Source organism: Ambystoma mexicanum, chromosome 9 (genome assembly GCF_040938575.1).
Source record: "Ambystoma mexicanum isolate Mex_15411 chromosome 9, UKY_AmexF1_1, whole genome shotgun sequence".
Taxonomy (NCBI): domain Eukaryota; kingdom Metazoa; phylum Chordata; class Amphibia; order Caudata; family Ambystomatidae; genus Ambystoma; species Ambystoma mexicanum.
In genome coordinates, this window is record NC_090931.1 from 1,499,724,710 (window position 1) to 1,499,745,444 (window position 20,735).

Below are 20,735 nucleotides of genomic sequence, written 5' to 3' on the forward strand. Positions count from 1 at the left end.
GACAAATACAAGTTAGCAGCTCCACAACACTGCGATGCTCACAGCGGAAAAAGTCTAAACTTGGCCAAAGAGAAACCAGAAGTAAGTCAAAAACTAGTCCTGTCCTAATGGTACCTGAGGATCAGACCCAACCCATAAGGAATATGGACCAACATTACTGTCAATCACAAGCACCTGACAGTTCATCATCAGATTCCTCACTAATGGAACGCCCTTACCCAAAAATCAGAATTTCTACAAGATATATCCGACAAAATAGAGAAGAGCGGTACAAAACCTTTGAGCAAAAAATAACATTGGATAAAGACCTACAGACCATCATCATGGCAGCAATGGGCATGTCTATTGCCCCATTTATCAAGCACTATGAGCATCTAAACGAAAATATTAAAGATCTTACAACGCTGTCGGCACTTCACAACACTAAACTAATGGAAGTTGAAAGAAAAAGCACAAGCTTTAAAGAAGATCTGACTACAATTTGTACCAAAATGGATTCTCTGTTGGAGTTAGCTTCTGGGCAGATGATAAACAATAATGAGGACAAAAAACTTCTTGCCGAATTTGCCAAAGAAGCCCTGAAACTATTTAGACACAAACCTGAGCAACATACAAAAAACACAAATACAGAGAAAGCGCCTGTAGGAACTGTCGAAACGCCTAAGGGTATTGATTTCCAGAACTTGGCTGTCTGTAGACAACTGGTAACTTCAACAGATACCAGCAGCCAAACAGCAATAAATGGCCTTCCTGAAATTCATAAACCTGACTTAACAACAAAGATGACAGGCAACTCTTCCATAAAAAAACCGCACCCAATCAGCATCGATAGAAAAAGACATAGGCCTGGCTAATCAAGATCTTACTTCCTTTGACAAAGTGTTGGAAGATAGACGAAAAGCGAGCAACCTCGCAATACTGGATCCACACAAACACCTTCATCTAAAACTATACTTGAGATACTTGATCGTAGCCCAGAAGGTAAATTAGTCACCACAGATAAAGCAGAGACAAACTGTAACAAAAACTTACCAACATTTGACATCTTTAAGGGAGCAAAATGCACTACAAAACAAACAAACACCTTTACGTTCGGAAAAAATCAAGTCCAGAGCAAAAACACAAAAAATCAACCAGCAAACAGGATGAGGCGTGGAAATGGCTCAACATTTTTTTTGCAAAACATTAAAACTGTTAATTTAACAGTCCATAATAATACCGAGACCAAAGAACAAAATTCACACAAATCATCACTGGAACCCAAAGTCCCAAGCAAAAGTGTAAACTACAAATCTCCGGAAAGACAAAAAAATGTTGAAAATGATTTGATCAATCTATCTACATATGATGATATTGAGGAAATTCCCCAAATAGAGCTGGAACATCTTAAAAAAAAAAAAAAAGGACTTAACTTCACCAACTACGAAATCTATGGCCAAAAAGGTAACTACCTTAAACATAAACGAGCCTGCCACTGCCCAACCCCAGAGTCCCCCCAAAACAACCGAAGCAACAAAGAATTTGTAAACTGATAGCAAAAATATCAACTAAGATTTGAGTACTCCTTTCTTGACAATGGAGGTAAAGCGTGCAAAACAAAAGATCTGAGGCTAGTGACTGTGAAAGCAGGTCACAAATGATGAAAAACACATCGGATAAACTAAACGGGCCGCTAAATCCGCGTCCACTTCAACAAATTCAAGACACACCAAGCTCACAACTACAATTGAAAAATGAAATAAAGTACACAAATCAGTGTAACAAAACAAACCTCAAAACAATGAAAAAAGACTCAATATTTGAAAAATTGATCTTGGAAAGGGTGGAACATGCAGAACATTTGATCCTAAACTGGCATTATATAACTAGGCTCTTTCATCTTGTGCCTAGTTTGAAAACCATAATCTTGGAGGATCTAAAAATTGTTGAATTCCATTGCGAGCATAGAAACGATATAGTAACTTTACATCTTGCCTCAAGCATGATAAAAGATCTGTTAACAGATGCGGTACCTGCATTACTATCTTTGGGCTTTGATCTGTATCTCCAGCCACAAAACTAAGTGGTACAAGAGCATCTAATTAAGGGAACGACTAACAAAACCTCAAAAAACACAGACCAGAGCTACACAAACAAAACACTTCCTGTAAGCAGAGAGGATTTGTCATCAATGATCATGGAACCAAAATCCAAAAATAAGGAAACATGCCAACGACTCCTAGATGAGCAAATCAAAATAACGATTGAAGGCAATACGACAACATTTGACAAATTGATTAGTCAGGATGGCAACACGAGCACAAACGAAAACGAAAATTGGGCATGGCTGGCCTCCACTCTAAACAACAAACGGCGAAAGTAATGCCAAAATCACAAGGAAAACCAGACACTGGAAATTGGATCTTGGAACACGCACAGATTTACCCATCTGTTCCACACACCTTGGATGCGAAACCTGGACCTGATATGTCTTCAGGAAACATGGTTAAGCGACTGTCCAATATCTTCCTCATTTGAAATAGCTCTAAATCCTGCCATTCAACAGAGTAAAGGCAGACCAATGGCTGGCCTATTAATAGCTGCCAAAAAAGAATCAGGCCTTAGGATCATGGAGTCAAAAAATGCCACATCCTATATACAAACGGCCAAAGTAATGGTACTAGGCACCGGCGAGCCGGAGTTCCTCTACATTGTCAATCTTTATTGGAATCAGATTGCAACAGGAACAACAATATTCATTGATCAAGTGACCGCAATCATTGATGAAATCCTTGAAATCTCATGCACTGCTCAAATAATCTCTGGCAATTTGAACGTAGACTGTGTGAACATGGATATGAATCACATATCCAAACCACCCAGAAAAAAGGCACACGAAGAAGTGGCCCACCTATGGCACCTGGAAATGGATTCCCGAAAAACTGTCAATTCTAAATGGAAACATTCTCGGGGATATACCTGCGAATCCCACATGGAGTAGAGAAAAACAGCACTCAACATTAGACTACTTTTATGTATCAGAATCTTTCTTACCAAAAGCTTGTGGCCTGAAAGTTTGTAAGACCGAGCACAGTGATCATGACCTTCTAAAAATGACCTGCATTGCCAGTAAAAATCTCTTACAAATATCATGGTCACATAACCTCTCATATCGCTCAGGTAGGATAAGGCTAAATCTGAAAACTGGTGATATAAATCAGATTACAACCACTATGGCATCAACACCTGATCAGATTGAATACCCGCCCCTAATCACAAAAATTCACAGAACATAAACAAGGGCTCAACCAGCGGCAGCTACAACATAAGCACAAGTTCGATGTTCAAATACTACAACAAAAACGCACAATGCGCAGAGAAATTCGAAAGTGTTCACATAAGGACAAAAGTATTTTTCTCACACTGAAAAAATTTGAATTCCAAAAATACCGAAACTGGAGAAAAACCTATAATGCAACGTTGCTGCAAACTGACTCTGAAGAGATGCTTCAAAAACTAAACAATAAAAACTCCTCAGAATTCTGGACGCTAATAAACAACATGGCTGCTCCATAAGACGCAATCCAAACTTCATTAATTCCTGAGGAAACCTGGATAAAACATTATACAGAACTGTTCAGTAGCTCTAAAGCAAAAAGAAAGACAAACCCTGAAAACGTAACGTCATGGGACTTGTGCTTTGACAAATCTGACATCTTGAGCTCAATAAAAAAACTCCAGTGCTTCGAGGGCCCCAGGACCAGATGGCCTCTCAAACTACATGCTAAAAACAAATCCAGAAGCGTGGGCAAACCTCTGTAGCATGTTATTCGAAAGAATAAAAATGAAATGTGTGACACCAAAAACTATTATAGTACCAATATTCAAAAAAAAGGTGTTCTATCCAACCCAAGGAACTACAGGCCAATCGCCCTGCTTGACGTGCTAGGTAAGATCTATGCACATGAACTGCAAAAAATGCTGCTTGTATGGTCGACCAAAAAAAAAACACATTGACAGCCGACAAGCTGGCTTTGCCAAAGGAGTTGGCTGTAGTTTAAACACTCTACTACTGAATCTACTAAAAAAAGAAGCAATTAAAACCTATTCCCCAATTTATGTGGCTTCAATTGATTTTTTGCATGCCTTTGATAGTGTTAACCAACATATCCTATGGGCCAAACTTGAAGCTTGGGAGTGTCCAGCCAGTCTACTTGCTGCAATAAGACAACTGCACTCAGAAACGACCATACAGATTAGATTAGATCGAGGTGGCACTTTATCTCAGCCCGTAAAAACACACAAGGGTGTGAAACGGGGCTGCCCCTTGGCCGCCATCATATTCAATCTCTTCATCTCGGATATTGGTGACACGCTCAATATGATAACTTTTCAACCAAAAATTCATGGATCACACGTAGGGTGGCTAATATACGCAGACGATCTAATACTTTTAGACGTCGCTCCAATTGGGCTATAGCGAAGACTGGATGCCCTGGAAAAATGTGTCGAAGAAAATGACCTCTGTATCAACAAACAAAAATGTGAAGTATTGACACTACGAAACTTGTCAAACCGAAAAAGAGGGACCAAGCGTTTCGAATGGTACTTAGAAAAAACACCACTCAAGACTTAATCTCACATTAAGAACCTCGGAACCTTGATAAACTCGAATATAAACGACGGACCATGGGTGGAGGAAACAAAATGAAAATGCAAACAGCTAGCCTGCCAAGCCGCCATCATAAATAAAAAGTATGGTAAATTTTCAATAAAGCCAATGATTGATTTCTATCGACAGAAGGCTGTGCGCGTTAATTTATGGCGCTGAAAACATGTTTGGTTGCCCTCATGATTTGTGGGATACATTGGAGAACATTTTCTGAACTAGAGCATTGCACTTACCTAAGGGCTGCCCTACCAGCAACATACGCTATGAACTGGGCTTGATATCAATAAAAGCAAGGGTGAGTTGAAATGCACTAATGCTCTATAGCAAGACTTTGCTTGACAATCCAGCTCCACAATTTATAATCCTACAAAAACCAGCATCCGACCCAAAACACACGGTCCTAGCAGAATGGAGTAATCTCTGTATAGAGTTACTGGATTCAAATAGCATACAAATTGAAACTCTGATAACCCAGATAAGGCAAAACTGACACTATGGAGATCAAACTGACACCAAACTTCCATAGAGCGTGAAAACTCACGTTTGATGAAGGATGCCCCTCAGGAAGCCGGCGAGTATGATAAATTGCAGCCTTACCTAACTCAATTTCCTGATCAGAATTCAAGAATGCTATTTTTGCAATTTTGACAAAATCTGTTTTTGACTAAGGACTGTACAAAATCTTGGAAGCGGAACGAAAGTGCAAATATAACTTGTCGTTTCTGCAACCACTCATCGGAGACTCTCAAACACCTAACCCTATTCTGTAAAAAGTTCAGATCATTACGTACTAAACTATTTGGTCCACTCTTTGAAGAACGTCAAACTTACAGTGCATCTGACTGGTGGAAAACCATGTTTGACGGTTCAAATCGAAAAGTCATGTTGGGATTGGTGATGTTCTTGAGGGACTTAAAAATCTCATTAACTGAAGCATTTCCCACATCTCTTTTGCATGTAACAAAACCTTAGCAGAACCATGAGAATGGTTTTGTAAACAATCAAAAATTAATGGCAGAGGGTGTGGGTTTGTATGACGAGAAGTGATGTAAACGGAAAAGAAAATTTTAAAAGGTTTTTCTAAACCAAATAAAATTTTTAAAAAAATAAATTGTTGATACAGAAAACCATGAAAACCCGAGGCCTTGTTATTGCATGGTTTCCATACCTTTTGCGCCAACGCAACTAAGGCAACAGTGGGGTGGCCTGCGGGAGGTTTAGCTATCGCTCTAAATAACAATATAGATTGTACCTCTAAGCTAATTTATGCATCGGACTATGTCCTTGCTGTTGTTGTCACATTGAATGTATGTAAACATAAACCACTACTGTTAGTGAGTCTTTACTGGAACCCCCAAAAAATTGATATTGAAGCTATGTTTGTCGACATTTTCACCTGCCTAGAAAATGCATGGGCCTATCATTCTTATGCTAACACTATTGTGGGAGGGGATTTTAATTCCTTTTGTCTGGAAATGTACGAAGATGTTGTTGACCATCAGAATGAGGCAACTAGTAAATGAAAGTTGAGAGAAAGGAAATGGGTCCAATATGTGGATGATTGGGGTATGAGCTTTGTTAAATTTGACGATTCTACTCTTAAATACACATGGACCCGTGGAGGGATGCGTTCAATGATAGACATTTTTTTGTATATCTCAGTCTCTTGTACACATTGTGATGCCAGTGATCGTGCATAGGACTATGTACAGTGATCATGCACCGATTGAAATTTCTATAGGTATTCCATTCACTAAACATATAGTCGAGGAACAATTACAACTACTAGAGGTTGATCGTGTGAATGCATCCCTCAGATGGAAACCTGTGCGTTGCCAAAAACTAGTAAGAATGGTCTATTGTAAATTGGAAGAGAACGACAAATTAATTTCTTTCCCGAGACTTCCTTTGGTTCAGAAGGAAGCATTTGTATCTAACATAGTTAAACAACTTTATTTGATCTTATAGCAAGGCAGACACCTCGGCAACCACTAACAAACCATAAGTTTGATTTATAAAGTTATGCTATTGCGAATATTAAAACGCGACAACTTGAGTTTATCCCAGTACTTGTCAAAAAAGAACCGCATTTTACAAGAATTCAAGAATAGAAATAGAGGAATTAAGGTCCTAGCTCATAATAAAGTAAATCACAAGCTTATAAGATCGATATGCAAACATGACACTAGACGAATATGGTCAATTATCAGGCATCCGGACTCCTGCACTAAGGATTTTTCTGCGAACATAATTCCTGCTGATATCTGGGAAGCGCATATCACAAACCAGCATTAATTGCCAGCTTGCTTTGAGGAATGTATTTATCAGTCACCAACCAGCCTTAAAATGAATGCAAATATGGTCAACAGAAGACATAGAGTGGGCCATTGGCAGACTAACCCACTCTAAAGCAGCAGGACCAGATGGCATTCTGTCGTGCATATACAGGGCTAATCTGTTGTTCTGGGCAGGAATCCTCAAGATCAAATTTGATTTGATTTTGCGGACTCCTAACATACCTGAAACCTGGGTCACCTGAATAATCGTACCCATTTTTAAAAAGGGGACCCCGGCAACCCTGATAATTACCGTCCCATATCTCTTATAGATGCAGCCGCTAAGGTCTTTACTATCTTGATCCTGCATGACATGGAAAAGCACATTGCACTCCACAACATATAATTCAAAATTCCAAACAGGTTTCCGAAGAGGTATGCGTACCGTGCTCAATGCCCCCACTCTTGCGCATATTATAGCTGGCTCTAAAATAAAAGGAGCATGCCCAGTGTATATGGCATGCATCGATATGTCCAACGCATTTGACACCGTGGTTAGAAATGTGTTGTGAAGGAAGTTGTCTGCTCTTGGTATCCCGGCATTATTGATCTTCTGGATTGTTTAGCACCACACAAATACTGCATATAAGATCAGACTAACTCAAGCAGGTGCAATGACTCAATTAGTGCGAACGCCCCTTGGATTGAAGTAAGTCTGCAAGTTAGCTGCAGCCTTATTTAATCTCTATATATGTGATTTAGACAATCTATGTTTGCAGCAAGACTTGGTATAATGAGGCTACATTTGCTGACAACATCATCCTTTTTGACCTTACACCGTCGGGTTTACAAGCAAAGTTGCATCTATTTGAGCACTTCATGTATGTGCATAATCTTAGACCTAATGCAACCAAAACCACGATGATGGTCTTTAATGCTGGTAAAAAATTAAAACAGTATAGCTGGAAACTTAACAAAGTTTCTATCACGCTAGCTGTCGAGATCATTTATCTTGGTTACTATGTGACTAATGCGTCATCCATTAGTCTTTTGAACCGATAGATTGAAGCTAAAAACTAGTTCTGTTCTGTGCCAAATAAAGCTTATTTGTTCCAAGTATTGCACATTTTCTCTGGTACCGTTGCTAGAATATTTAAATCTTAAGGTTGAGCCGGTGATTTTGTATATACTTGATATGTGTTTGTATAACCTCAATAAACAACTGTATATATTGCAGGGGCGTTTGATGAAAGCGACACTGCATCTTTCTTTAGCCGTGCCGAACTGTATACTAAGACACGAGTTTGGTTTAGTGTCACTGTCATGTAAAAGGTAATGGCGTACGTTAACGAATTACGCCTAAATGCTTGATCCTCCCAAGAACTCTCTTTACCAGGACTTTTCTACAATGTTGTCGGGCCAATGTACAGGTTCTGTTATGCAGTATCATATGAAGATGCTAAGTATATTGACCGAATTGGATATGAGGGCCAATGATTTATGCCTGAAACCTGTATATGTCAAAAAAATATTATTTGCGAAAGATTGGATTCGCACATTAGAAGAAATAACAAGATATTCTACATACACTGAATATGTGAAGTTTACGCAGAAACAGGACATAAGTGGCTCATATGTTGTTATGTTTCCTGGTCATTTGGGGCGTATTATATACGTTTTAGACTGAACCAAATTCACACCAGGGAACGGACCAAGCATTGGGGTGATGCAATGGGTAACAAAAAGGAGACTAAATGTCGTTTCTCTGGGTGCGACAAGCCTAATGAAACACTAAAGCATCTAGTCCTTGAATGTAGGCAATTCAAGGTTGCAAGAACAATATTCCTCATGAAATGTGTTAATATTGAGTCTGTTGAGGCGCCTGAATTTCTCTGGAACAGGATGATGCACGGGAAGCATAACCCCCTGATTTTTGCACTTGTATGTCTATTAATAGAAGATGAATTGGGAAACTATGAGTAATGAGTAATAGAGAAACATGCTAAACATGAATATGCTGTTGTGTTTAATAATGACTCTTAAAAGGTGTATAACACACATATAGGTACTGTCGCATTGGGCAATATGTGCGCATGTCTAAGTTAATAATTTGGTTGGGATCATTGAAAAAAACTTCATTGGCATCTTTTAAAGTGTATTCATTGTAAGATGGGAGGATAGCTCAGTGGCAAGGTGTTCGCCTTGGAAGCAAGATGACTCGAAGCACCACAGGTTCGATCCCCGGGTCCGCGCTTGGAGATCTCTGGGTATTTAAGCGTGTTATAAATACGCAACTAAGACAAAAAAAACAATTCCTGTAACAGCGCCTTCATGCCCGCGGGCTGTGTGAGCGCTTTAAAAAAAAAAATGCAAATAAGATTGATTGTTTAGGTGATTTAATATTTAAATAAGTTAATCCTATATCATCATCTTGGATGGATTGTTGAAAAGATTGATGTAATGTATGTTTTTAATGTAATATATATTATGTATTTGTATGAATTTTGTAAAGGTTCTTGAGAACCACAAACAAATTAAAAAAAAAAAAATAGGATTGTCCTCCAAAGAATTGTGCTCAGTGATTGGGCACTGTTAATCCTAGAGATAGAATCTGTTACCAAGTTGCGACTAAAGTTTGTTAAAAGTTTAAGAAAAGCAGTGATTTTCCCACGTCCAAGATTGAATTTGTCACCTCCACCAGTATAGTTTTCGACTGCTTGTTTATCTTGGAAGATTTGCCCTTCTTTTTCAAAGCGCGACTTGCCGTCAAAACTCAAGAGCATATAGCTCGTTCTTTGGAGTGGAGGGAGTAGCTGCGACATGTAGCAAGCATCCTTATTCAGGCCAACCATTTAGCACTGATTCATGGATGCTGTGATGATTTTCAATGTAGAAGTTCAAAGGCTATCAGCCCGCAGGCACTTCCTACGTGTATACGATGTTATACTAAGGCAAGCCCCTAATGTAGCTTCACAACTCAGTCAGACTATTCCTTAAAAGGCTCATTCAGTAATATCCAAATAGCTATACCCAGTCAGGGAAGATTGGTTCAAATAGTAGATTACAGTAATCTCTAGAGGTTCAAAGGCCAACTGCCCGCAGTCACCTCTAGAAAAGATAGTGTGATAATATTTAAAAATTATGAAACACTCCGGTCTAATTAATTAGTAAGAGACACTTTGAGGTTGCTTCACATAGTAACCACATAGTTTCAGGTCAAGCTTCAGACCCGCCTCTCAGGGGCCCTTCCAATTCCAAAGGCCGCCAGAGGTACAGTTACAAAGCGTATGCCGGAAACTATTCAAACTCCACAAGTCGCATTAGTAAAGGGAGATTTCACAAATTAGACCGGCTCCAAGAGGGTGTGCTTAGGTAAGGGCATCTCTGTGTTAGAAGTGTTAGAACTAAGTGTGTAGATAATTAAGCAAGTCAAAAACGGGTTGAACTCCTACCGCAGTTTTCCGCTCTTCTCGATAAGCTACTGGAGCAGAGGTCCCAGTCACGGAACACCAGAACACTCGCGCCACACTCCGCCACTCTCCGCTTGGCGACAGAGCTTTTATGGCGGAAGGCACCTCCTTAACGAACAGAGACAACAGACTTGATGCAAAAAAGGCCAGTATCTGATCCTGTAATGTTAGGAACACTCGCTCCACACTCTGCCACTCTCCGCTTGGCGACAGAGCTTTTGTGAGGGAAGGCACCTCCTTCTTAACGGACAGAGACAAAAGACTTGCTGCAAAAATGCCAGTATCTGCTCCTATAATGTCAGTAACACTTGCTCCACACTTTTTTAAATAGGCCCTTTTAAAGACCCTCAAACATGCAAAGTTCAGAACCAATAAAAAGAATAATTGTTTCAGATGCCAGGAAAAAGGAATACTTCAACATGTGCTCATAGTATGTAAAGGGACGAGATGTTTCTGTAACTAATGTTTGTAGAATATCTCGGAGAAAGATTAGCGAAGTAATGGAACCTTCCCTGAATGCACAATATTGGGCAATGAGCGTGATAGAGCCACCCAAGAGCATTATTGCAAAAAACGTATTAATATTGGTAAAGCATTGGAAAACTGGGACGATTGTTGGAATAACTTCCTGACCCCAATGACACTGGAAGGGATTGGGGATTGTTGAGGCTGTATGTCGGAATGTAAGTGTGAGCTTTTGCTGATTTTAACAATCAGGCTTCATCTACTTTTCCCACAATGTGATGCAACTATCCGGTGCTTTGCGCTTTTGTGAGCACCAGCAGTTTTTGAGCAATTGCCATCTATATTTGTAATATCGTCACACACGATGCACCCTTTGCTGTGGTCCACACCCTTTTGTTTCAGTGAGTAGCCACAGTCGAATGCATCTTTTTCCCATCACGTTTTTATTCATTGATTAAAGAATAACTTAATGTCCAGAGGTTGCTGGTCCCTCCCATCCGAAACACATTGCACCGTCCTTAATATTAGCATATTTCACATTCCCTTTCATCCCCCACACTACTGTTGACCTATATTTGACACCTGAATAAACACTTGAACCAGCAGTTTTGAAATTACTTGTGTTTTATGAATTGAACTTGTGTTTTGCATGATAGTGTACTGTTTAACATGAGTGCTGGCAGAGGGGCGAGCACGCATTCTGTACACCATCGTCCCGCAACATAATCACGTGTATGGCTTCCATTAAAAGCCATCAACAACTGTTTCCGTTCACAAATGTTTACCCTCCTGCTGTGACATCACAGCAGAAAATTATGGTATTCATAATCGGCTGTAATAACATCACGGCAGGGGAACTCAACATTTACTCAACCTCTCCTGGGTCTCGTAAGACTCGAGTGATGCACCCCGGCCAAATCCCTTACAGTGCAAGAGCTGTGAATCTGTCTGCTTCTGAGAGCTGTGGCTCCTGAGAGTTCAAAGCCCACTCTCTTTGGCACCATAGGATCCACAGATCTTACAATCTATCAGACTCGCAGCCCCTGCACTGCCAGGGAGCTGCACTAGCAGGGCGGTAGTGTTGATGGTGAGGGAGGAGTGGGGACCCCTATTCTTCATGGGCGTGTCTTGCTTTCTTTTGTATGTTGTGTATAGGTCCCCTCATGCCTTGCCACTCCACCCCATGTAATGCTGGTCAATACGGACACAAACACAATGATGTCCAACCTGCTTATAAAGTAATTTGAATGCTGACGAAGATGGAGTATATCAATACTCAAAGAAGTCATTTGATGGCTAGGACAAACTTTAAAAGCAATCAAGATCGTACAGAGGCGAAAAAGAAGAATAACATTTATTTTAATGAGTATTGTGTTACAAAAAAGAGAGGGTCTGCTTTTAGACCAAAAAATAAATAAAGAATGCATATGTGATTGATGAAAACATTATGACACTTACGGGACAACAAAGCATGTGCGTGAAAAGAACATTAAACAAACAGAATAGGTCATTTGATAGTAGGAAAAACTTATAACAGTATTTACATCATACTAGAATGCAAAACAAGGTTTTATTTAGAAAACTTCAATTTATTAGAAATCTCTCCACTCTAGTTATAGTGAATATTCAATTAATGACTTTCTACAGGTCTGCCAACGTGTAGGTGTCTTAACATAATTTTTTTTGACACGCAAAATACTGACAGACATCAGCGACACGTTTCGGCAAGTAAGCCACCTGTCTGGCAATTAACTTCCAAAAATTGCCTTCCTCAGTGCAAAAGAAACAACAACTGAACCCTGTGGGGAAGCAGATAAAAGATATTTTGATATTTGGTAAAAACATATAATGCTCTATGATTTAGGTACTGGGTTCAATCGGGATTGCTTGTAAAGTAAGTTTAAGCCAAGAAAGGGGGGCAAAATATGCCATAAAATCTGACTGTAGTACTAATTAGAATGGCCAGATGAAGAGCTTACCGAAATTAAACGGGGCAAAACATCTGAGGCAATAAGCCAGAAATTATCTCAGCAGCAGGGCAACATTACAGAAGGCGTGGCAGTAAAAGCAGCGACTGTGAAAAATAATTCGATATGGACTTTATTTAGGAAACAATTCAAAGCGCTTTGAGTCTTTCTGTTTGTTAAAAATATTCGCCAGGTCAAGTGTAAGTAGCCTACCTGACTGACTGACTGTGCTTTTTTCAGAAAGATGAGAGCAAACTAGGCCGGAATTGATAATTTTTGCAAGTAGCAGGTAAGGTCGCAAGTCTCTTGACTTCTGTATTGCTCACCCTGGGCAAACAATATAAAATAAAAAATAATGAGGAGCATGAAAAAACATGCATGTGTCATTATGTAGTATTGGGTTGAGATTGAAGTGAAAGAAAATAAGAAAATGAAGTAAAAAAGGGAAAATAAACAAATAAACAAAGCTGTAAGGTAAGATCTGCCTACCTTGAATTTGTATTTAGAATACGAATGCGTTCACTTTCATCTTGAAACCCAGTCTTTTTTGACATGACGACTATTCCCCCGCCCTTATCGGTGGGTTTGATTACGATTGTGGAATCTTTGGATAGCTCCACTGCTGTTTTTGGGACACTTCTCCCAATTTTTGTGTTTAAAGGTCAATACGGACACTACAGGGGTGTAAAAGGATTTCATGGGGCCACATCTATCAACTGCAGCATAATTGCATGCTGGGGTGCAGAGACAGCGCGAGTTTCACTCTCACTATCTATCAGATTTCGCTGAAAGCCCCTACGTGGAGTATATCCTTGCAGTCGATAACGCCACCCTTTAGTAATTCCATGTTCAGCCCATAGATGTACTCATGCATGGTGGCGGGTAGGCGGTGAATATTCGACTACATGTGTGCAGAATATTTCACCTATAAATCAGCAAGTATATTTTGCCAATTCCTCACTCCTGATTAATGAGGGCTCTGGAGAGGTTATATTTATCTATTTGTGTATTGGACTGTGCTGAGGTTTCAGACCCCTGCTTTTCTTTCTTAAAATTGATCTGAGGGAAGACACTAATGGCTTCACTCAGAATCATTTGTGAGTGGGGAGTAAAGTGAGAATGAATGGCTCTGCCCTGAGACTATTGATATTTAGGCTGTACAATTATATAAAATAATATGTGGAACCTCTGCTTCTTTCAACAGAGAGTGAGCAGCCATGAGCTACATGTTCTGGAGAAGGTCCACGAGAGTACGGAATGTGATGAGCACTTTAATCCGGCATCACACCTGGAAATGCATCAGACATCGCACATAGAAGAAAGTCCATTAGAGTGTTTAGAGTGTGAGAAAAGCTTCGATCAGAGCTCCTATCTGCACCACCATCAGAAGAGCCATGCGAGGGAGAAGCCATATGAATGCACAGACTGCAAGAAAAGTTTCAGGGACCACTCAACTCTGATCAGGCATCTTAGGATGCATACTGGAGAAAAGCCCTATGGGTGCACGGAATGTGGTAAGCACTTTAAATGCGCACCAGACCTGAAGATTCACCATAGATCCCATACCGGAGAGAAACCATACCAGTGTACGGAGTGTGGTAAAAGCTTCACTCAGCGATCAAACTTAAACAAGCATGAGAGGATACATACCGGCGGGCAACCATTCCAGTGTACAGAATGTGAGAAAAGCTTCACTGGGAGCTCAGCACTACGCCTTCATCAACAGAGCCATACTGGGGAACCACGATACCAATGTACGGAGTGTGAGAAAAGGTTCACTGTGAGGCAATATCTGTACAGACATCAGAGGAGCCATACTGGGGAGCGACCATACCAGTGTACAGAGTGTGAGAAGAGCTTCAATTGGAGCTCAAATCTGTATCGGCATCAGAAGAGCCATACTAAGGAGCGACCACACCAGTGTACAGAGTGTGAGAAAAGCTTTACTAGGAGGTCACATCTGCACCGACATCAGACGAGTCACACCAGGGAAAAGCCGTATGAATGCACAGAGTGCAAGAAAAGCTACACAGACCACCCAACTCTGATCAGGCATTTTAGGATCCATACTGGGGAAAGGCCATATGGGTGCACGGAATGTGGTAAGCTCTTTAATCGAGGATCAACCCTGAGGACTCACAAGAGATCCCACACCAGAGAGAAACCATACCAGTGTACGAAGTGTGAGAAAAGCTTCACTCACAGCTCAACTCTGTACCAGCATCAGAGGAGCCATACTATGGAGCGACCATACCAGTGTACAGAGTGTGAGAAAAGCTTTATTTGGAGCTCAACCCTGCATCGGCATCAGAAGAGCCATACTGGGGAGAGACTATAATGTTGTACAGAGTGTGAGAAAAGCTTCACTTAGCGCTCACGTCTAACTCGGCATCAGAAGATCCATACTGGGAAGCGTCCGTACCAGTGCTCGTAGTGTGAGAAAAGCTTCACTAACAGCTTAAATCTGTACTAGCATCAGAAGAGCCATACTGCGGTATGACCATAGCAGTGTATGGAGTGTGATAAAAGCTTCACTCGGAGCTCAAAACTGAACCAGCATCAGAAGATACATGCCAGGGAGCAACCATACCAGTGCTCAGAGTGTGAGAAAAGCTTCACTCAGTGCTCCCACTTAAACCAGCATCAGAACATCCATACAGGGGAGCTACCAAATCAATATATGGAGTGTGAGAAAAGCTACACCAAGAGGGGACATCGGTTTGACAATCGGAAGAGCCATACTGGGAAGTGACCATACCTGTGTGCATAGTGTGAGAAAAGCTTTACTAGTAGGACATGTTTGTACTAGCATCAGAGAATCCATGCAGGGGACACGCTGTATGAATGCACAGAGTGCAAGAAATGCATTAGCGATGCCTCATCGCTCAGCAGACATCTAAGGATCCATACTGGGGGGAAGGCCTTTGGTTGTATGGAATGTGGCAAGCACTTTACTCGGGCATCACGCCTAGCATACCAAACACGATCCTAACCAGGCCTATGAGACAACCTGCCTCACATTGTATACCACCCACCCCATTCCTGCTGCAAGGCCTTCTAGCAGCCACCAAACCGACATCCAACATATTAGAGAGCCTAAACGACCCATGCCTCAACTCACCTGACCTATGGATCAAACAATTCACTAAATAACCCACACCAAATCAACCATGCCCATTAAAAAAAAAAAAACCGAAAGGCTAGGCAACAGATTTGTGCCTGTACAAACAGCACCTAGAACATCCATGACCATGTTAGACCCCCCTGCTATAACTAAGACTACCCCTAATAATCCCACTAGCACAATTAAGGGTGCTCTGATCAATGCTAGATCCCTACCAGCACATACCCTTGATATTGCCGACATTATAGCCTTCCACGACATTGACTTCCTGGCTATCACTGAGACGTGGCTTCATGCTGCAGCAGGACCGTCTCTCTCACTTGCCATCCCTGACAAGTACTCGATCATCAGACTTGATAGAGACATTAACAGGGCCAAAGGTGGAGGCATTGCCTTCATCTCTAAAACTGCGCTAGGCCGTAGGCCTATATCTAACCAGTCACTCCCATCAGCCGAACTACTATCGGTCAAGCTACCCATCTCTTCCTCCCGCACCATTACCATCCACCTTGTATACAGACCACCTGGGCATACCTCCACATTCGAAGAAGACCTCACACTTCTCCTCTCAAACAACACCAAATCCGGCTCTCAAATTATCTTACTTGAGGACCTCAACCATGGGTTCCAAGATGCAAAGGACACTGAGGCCTTAACCCTCGCTAGCTCCATTACTGAACTAGGATTCAAACACCGCATCTCAGAACCCACCCACAATAAAGGTAGGACTCTTGACTGGCTTGCCGACCTTAATTGCAATATTAACATCCTCGCCAACACTCCTTGCATCTGGATGGACCATCACTTGATATCATTCATGATAAATGCAACCTAAACAGCTCCCATAACCTCGCCCCACCCACTCAAACTACGAACACTCGCAATATAATGGTGGAAAAACGACTTCCACTATTGCAACCAATCATCAATGCCAACAATACGAGACACACAGACCCCACGGTCCTAGTGGACCTGTTCAACCATACGGTACTCGATGCAATAAATACAATCGCCCCTCTCAAACTGTGAAAAGACAGACCCCCTCGCACATCTGAACTTATGGTTTACACCATATCTCAGATCCCTGCGCAAATCTATAAGAAATGCAGAAGCACTTTGGAAGAGTCATACAACAGCCCTGAGCAAGGGCAACTTCCTAGCAGCCTCCACTCTTTACAAAGAGACAATCCTACAAACCAAATAAGATACCTACAATACCCTTTTCATCCAAGCTAAATCAAATATCAAAGAGCTTTTCAATGTTCTCAGAGAGCTGGAATCCCTGGCACCACCACCAGTCACCTCCACTAAAGATACCATTTGGTGCACCAACATTCAGGCAACATTACTGAGCAAAATAACAATGCTACAAAACAAAATTCAATTGAAAAAACGTGTGATCCCAGATACTAATACCAAACCTAAGACCTATACTCCCCACCTAAACACACAAACTATTCAACTTCACTCCTCTCACTACCAAGGAAGTAGAGGACATAATTACCAAACTAAAACCCTAAAAATGCCAAGGAGACATTTGCAATGCACCCATCATTAAAGAGGCAATCAAGGAATTGGCGCCTTTCATCGCCCCCCTCATCAATTCTTCATTCGAAACAGATGTAGTGCCCAGTAACCTCAAAGACGCCTGCGTCCTCCGGCTACTTAAAAAGCCAACCTTAGACCTCAATATCCCTATGAAGTATAGACCTAGCACCTCAGTGCCTTTTCTTTTGAAAATTGATAGAGCAGCTTATCTGCAAATCCAGGATCACCTAGAAACAAGCAACCTCCTTGGCATTAGACAATCAGGCTTTAGACAATCAGGCTTTAGACCCAGACACAGTACCGAAACGGCCCTAATTGACCTAAAAACCCAAATTGAGGAATTAAAAGACAAAGGCAAACTTGCCATCCTCCTGCTACTTTATCTTTCAGCTGCATTCGACTTAGTAGATTACAATGTCCTCTGCATGCATTTTACCACAGCAGCATGCTTTTCTAACAAAGCCACTATCTGGATCCAGTCATTTCTTGATAATAGATCAATGAGGGTTTTCTCACCATTAGCATCCGCCGAACCAGCAGTTACATGCGGTGTCCCTCAAGGTTCCTGCGTGTTTCCCGCGCTATACAACATATTTACTAAGCCTCTGTTTGCCCATCTTGACTATCTGGGTGTCACATACACCAACTGTGCATATGATACCCAGATACTCATACCCATCACCGGAGTCTATGACACAGACACAAACGTACTCAATGACATTTACAGCATCATCCGGGCATGGATGGATAATCATGGACTCTGTCTCAATGATGAGAAGACCAAGCTTCTCCTTCTATGCTCCAAGCTTAAACCCAATAGACTTGAAAAACAATTTGACTTCTTTAATATTGATGGGAACTCTATCAAGGTTTCCAAGAATGTGAACAAGCTTGGCGTTTACATCCATTCATTTCTACACCTATCAAGACAGGTCAATGTATTGGCCTCTTCCACAGCATACACCTGCAAGCTCATCATGGCCCGCAGACCGTTCCTCTCCACAACCAACTGTATCGCCATTGCTAGAGCTCTAGTACTTTCCAAGATCGACTACTGTAATGCTCTCTACCTCAGAACCAGCCAACAGAATCTAAAAAAGCTGCAAGTTCTTCAAAACAATGCCATTAGGGCAGCCCTGAATATCCCCAAATCACAACATATATCGGGGGTAAGACGAAATTTGATTGGCTATTAGTTAAGCAAAGGATTGCCTTCAAAACCCTTTCACTTACCCACAAATGCCTCTCAAACGTAGCTCCTAGATACCTTATCAAGAACTTTGCTGGCAATAGCTCAGCTCGACCGACAAGATCAGCACAGGCACATTGCCTCAAAATCCCGAGCTTTAAACAACAAAAGGCTGGAGGTAGCAGCTTCCCCGCTCTAGCAGCCAAATTATGGAACACGTTAGCCCTACCTTTTAAGATCTGAACATGCCTACTACCCTTTCCGGAGGAACGCCAAAATGTGTATCCTCACTCAAGGGCCTTAGTCTCCATCCGCCTCACAACTCCTTATTCTGCAGCCACATAAATGTACGATATGTAAAAAAAAAATGTTTTAAAAAAGTTTTGTCATTCTGTAAACCTTGCAAATTATATCTCATGATTGGTGTATGTATACTCTGTAAATTGTACTAATGTTAGTCTGTATTGTCTGCAACTTTTCGATATAGGAAATGCACCCAGATAACAAATAAACTAAACTATAGCAGTGCACGGAATGTGGGAAAAGCTTCAGTCGCAGCTTAAATTTGTACAGGCATCAGAAGAGCCATACTGGGGGGATGCGTGCGGATGCACAGAGTGTCTAAGCCCTTCAATCCAGTATCAACATTGAGGCAATATTAAAGACCACACGCAAGGTGTATGCCCAAGGGTGGTTGCAACAGTGCTTAGTCTTCCTAAATCAACCCTGCACCCCCTCTGGTGCTACGTCTTTGTAAAGAGTGATTACTGCCCACAAAAGCAGTTAGCAAACTAGAACCAGCCCTAAAAGCTGCGGGCTTGGACATGGTGTACACAGTGCAGGGCGGTGAAAGAAACTGATTTGCTCCAACTCCTAGTGCTCTAAATTACCCCATTATACCCTGACTTTTTAGGTGCTTTCTCACAATTGAATATCTGAAAACATGCTCTGAACCGGGAAATACTAACCCCAGGAGAAAAATGAAAAAGAATGCAAAAAGAAAATTTAAGAAAATAAACCTACAAAAAAGACAAGAGGGAGCAGAGGTGCAGTGAAGGATGCAAAGTACTACTGAAGAAACAGCTGCTGTTGAGGAATTAGCACATGAATGTCAACAGAAATGGAAACCGAAGCCTAAATATGAGATTCATACAAGAAAGGATGGTGACGTCACACAACTCATTACATGGCATAGAAAAAAAGGAAAATCCGACACTGCAAACTCTGCCATTCTCATATCAGTAAATATAAAGCCAGGAATGTATAATATATAGATACAAGTCAAGAAAGAGCTGGAAACCAAGGCCCCCCACTATGCATTTTGTAATAAACAGTGAAATAATTACAAACTGCAGTATTTACAACTCTTCAGAAGGTATATTTGTGGTCCTGGGCCCAATGAAACTATACGGAATCTGAGGCAGTAAAAAAGGGCAAATCGAAATTAAATGTATTGCATGTAATAAAAATATTACCTCATGTAGTATTCGTTTCCGCCTCATCACTAGAATATAATAATCTCCTCCCTGTGAAACGGGATGTAAATGCATGTGGGATGGTAGTTGCTCATACTGCTCCTGGTGTTGGAAGAAATAATTGCACAGAAGTGTTGGAAATTACTGTTTGTTTATTTATATAGAGCGCAAACCCCTGAGGCATCTAGGCGCTTACAGTTGAGAGATTAGTTTCAGTGCTTCAGGTTACTGAAAAGGAAGCGTAGGAGGTGAATTACAACATTGTGGAACGTGCAATAAATACATCATACGCAAAGTGCAAAAGAGAAATACGAGGTGATCACATCCATTGAGCCTGGCCCCATGTTAAGGGCTGCAGTAACACACAGATGCAAAGTCAAATCAGTGGGCAAATACATGGTGCCTATCCAAAGTTATAAGGCAACAGCAGCACAGCAGATGCGAAAGTAAAAACAATAGGCAAATACATGGTGCCTACCCCAAATTACAAGATGGCAGCAGCACACAGATGCTAGAGTCTAACAAAAGGGCAACATAAGTCCAGCAATGGGCACATGCATGGTGCCTACA

At 41.2% G+C, this 20,735-nt stretch overlaps 1 protein-coding gene across 1 annotated transcript in view; it reads left to right on the forward strand.

The window, feature by feature from the left end:
* Positions 1-20,173, forward strand: part of LOC138489317 (zinc finger protein 345-like) — a 49,357-nt gene extending 29,184 nt beyond the window's left edge. The window contains exon 2 of the mRNA XM_069617016.1: positions 14,034-20,173. Within this exon, the coding sequence (XP_069473117.1) occupies positions 14,034-15,167 (1,134 nt within the window). The 3' untranslated portion in view covers positions 15,168-20,173. The remainder of the gene's footprint in view (positions 1-14,033) is intronic.
* Positions 20,174-20,735: the final 562 nt, after the last annotated feature.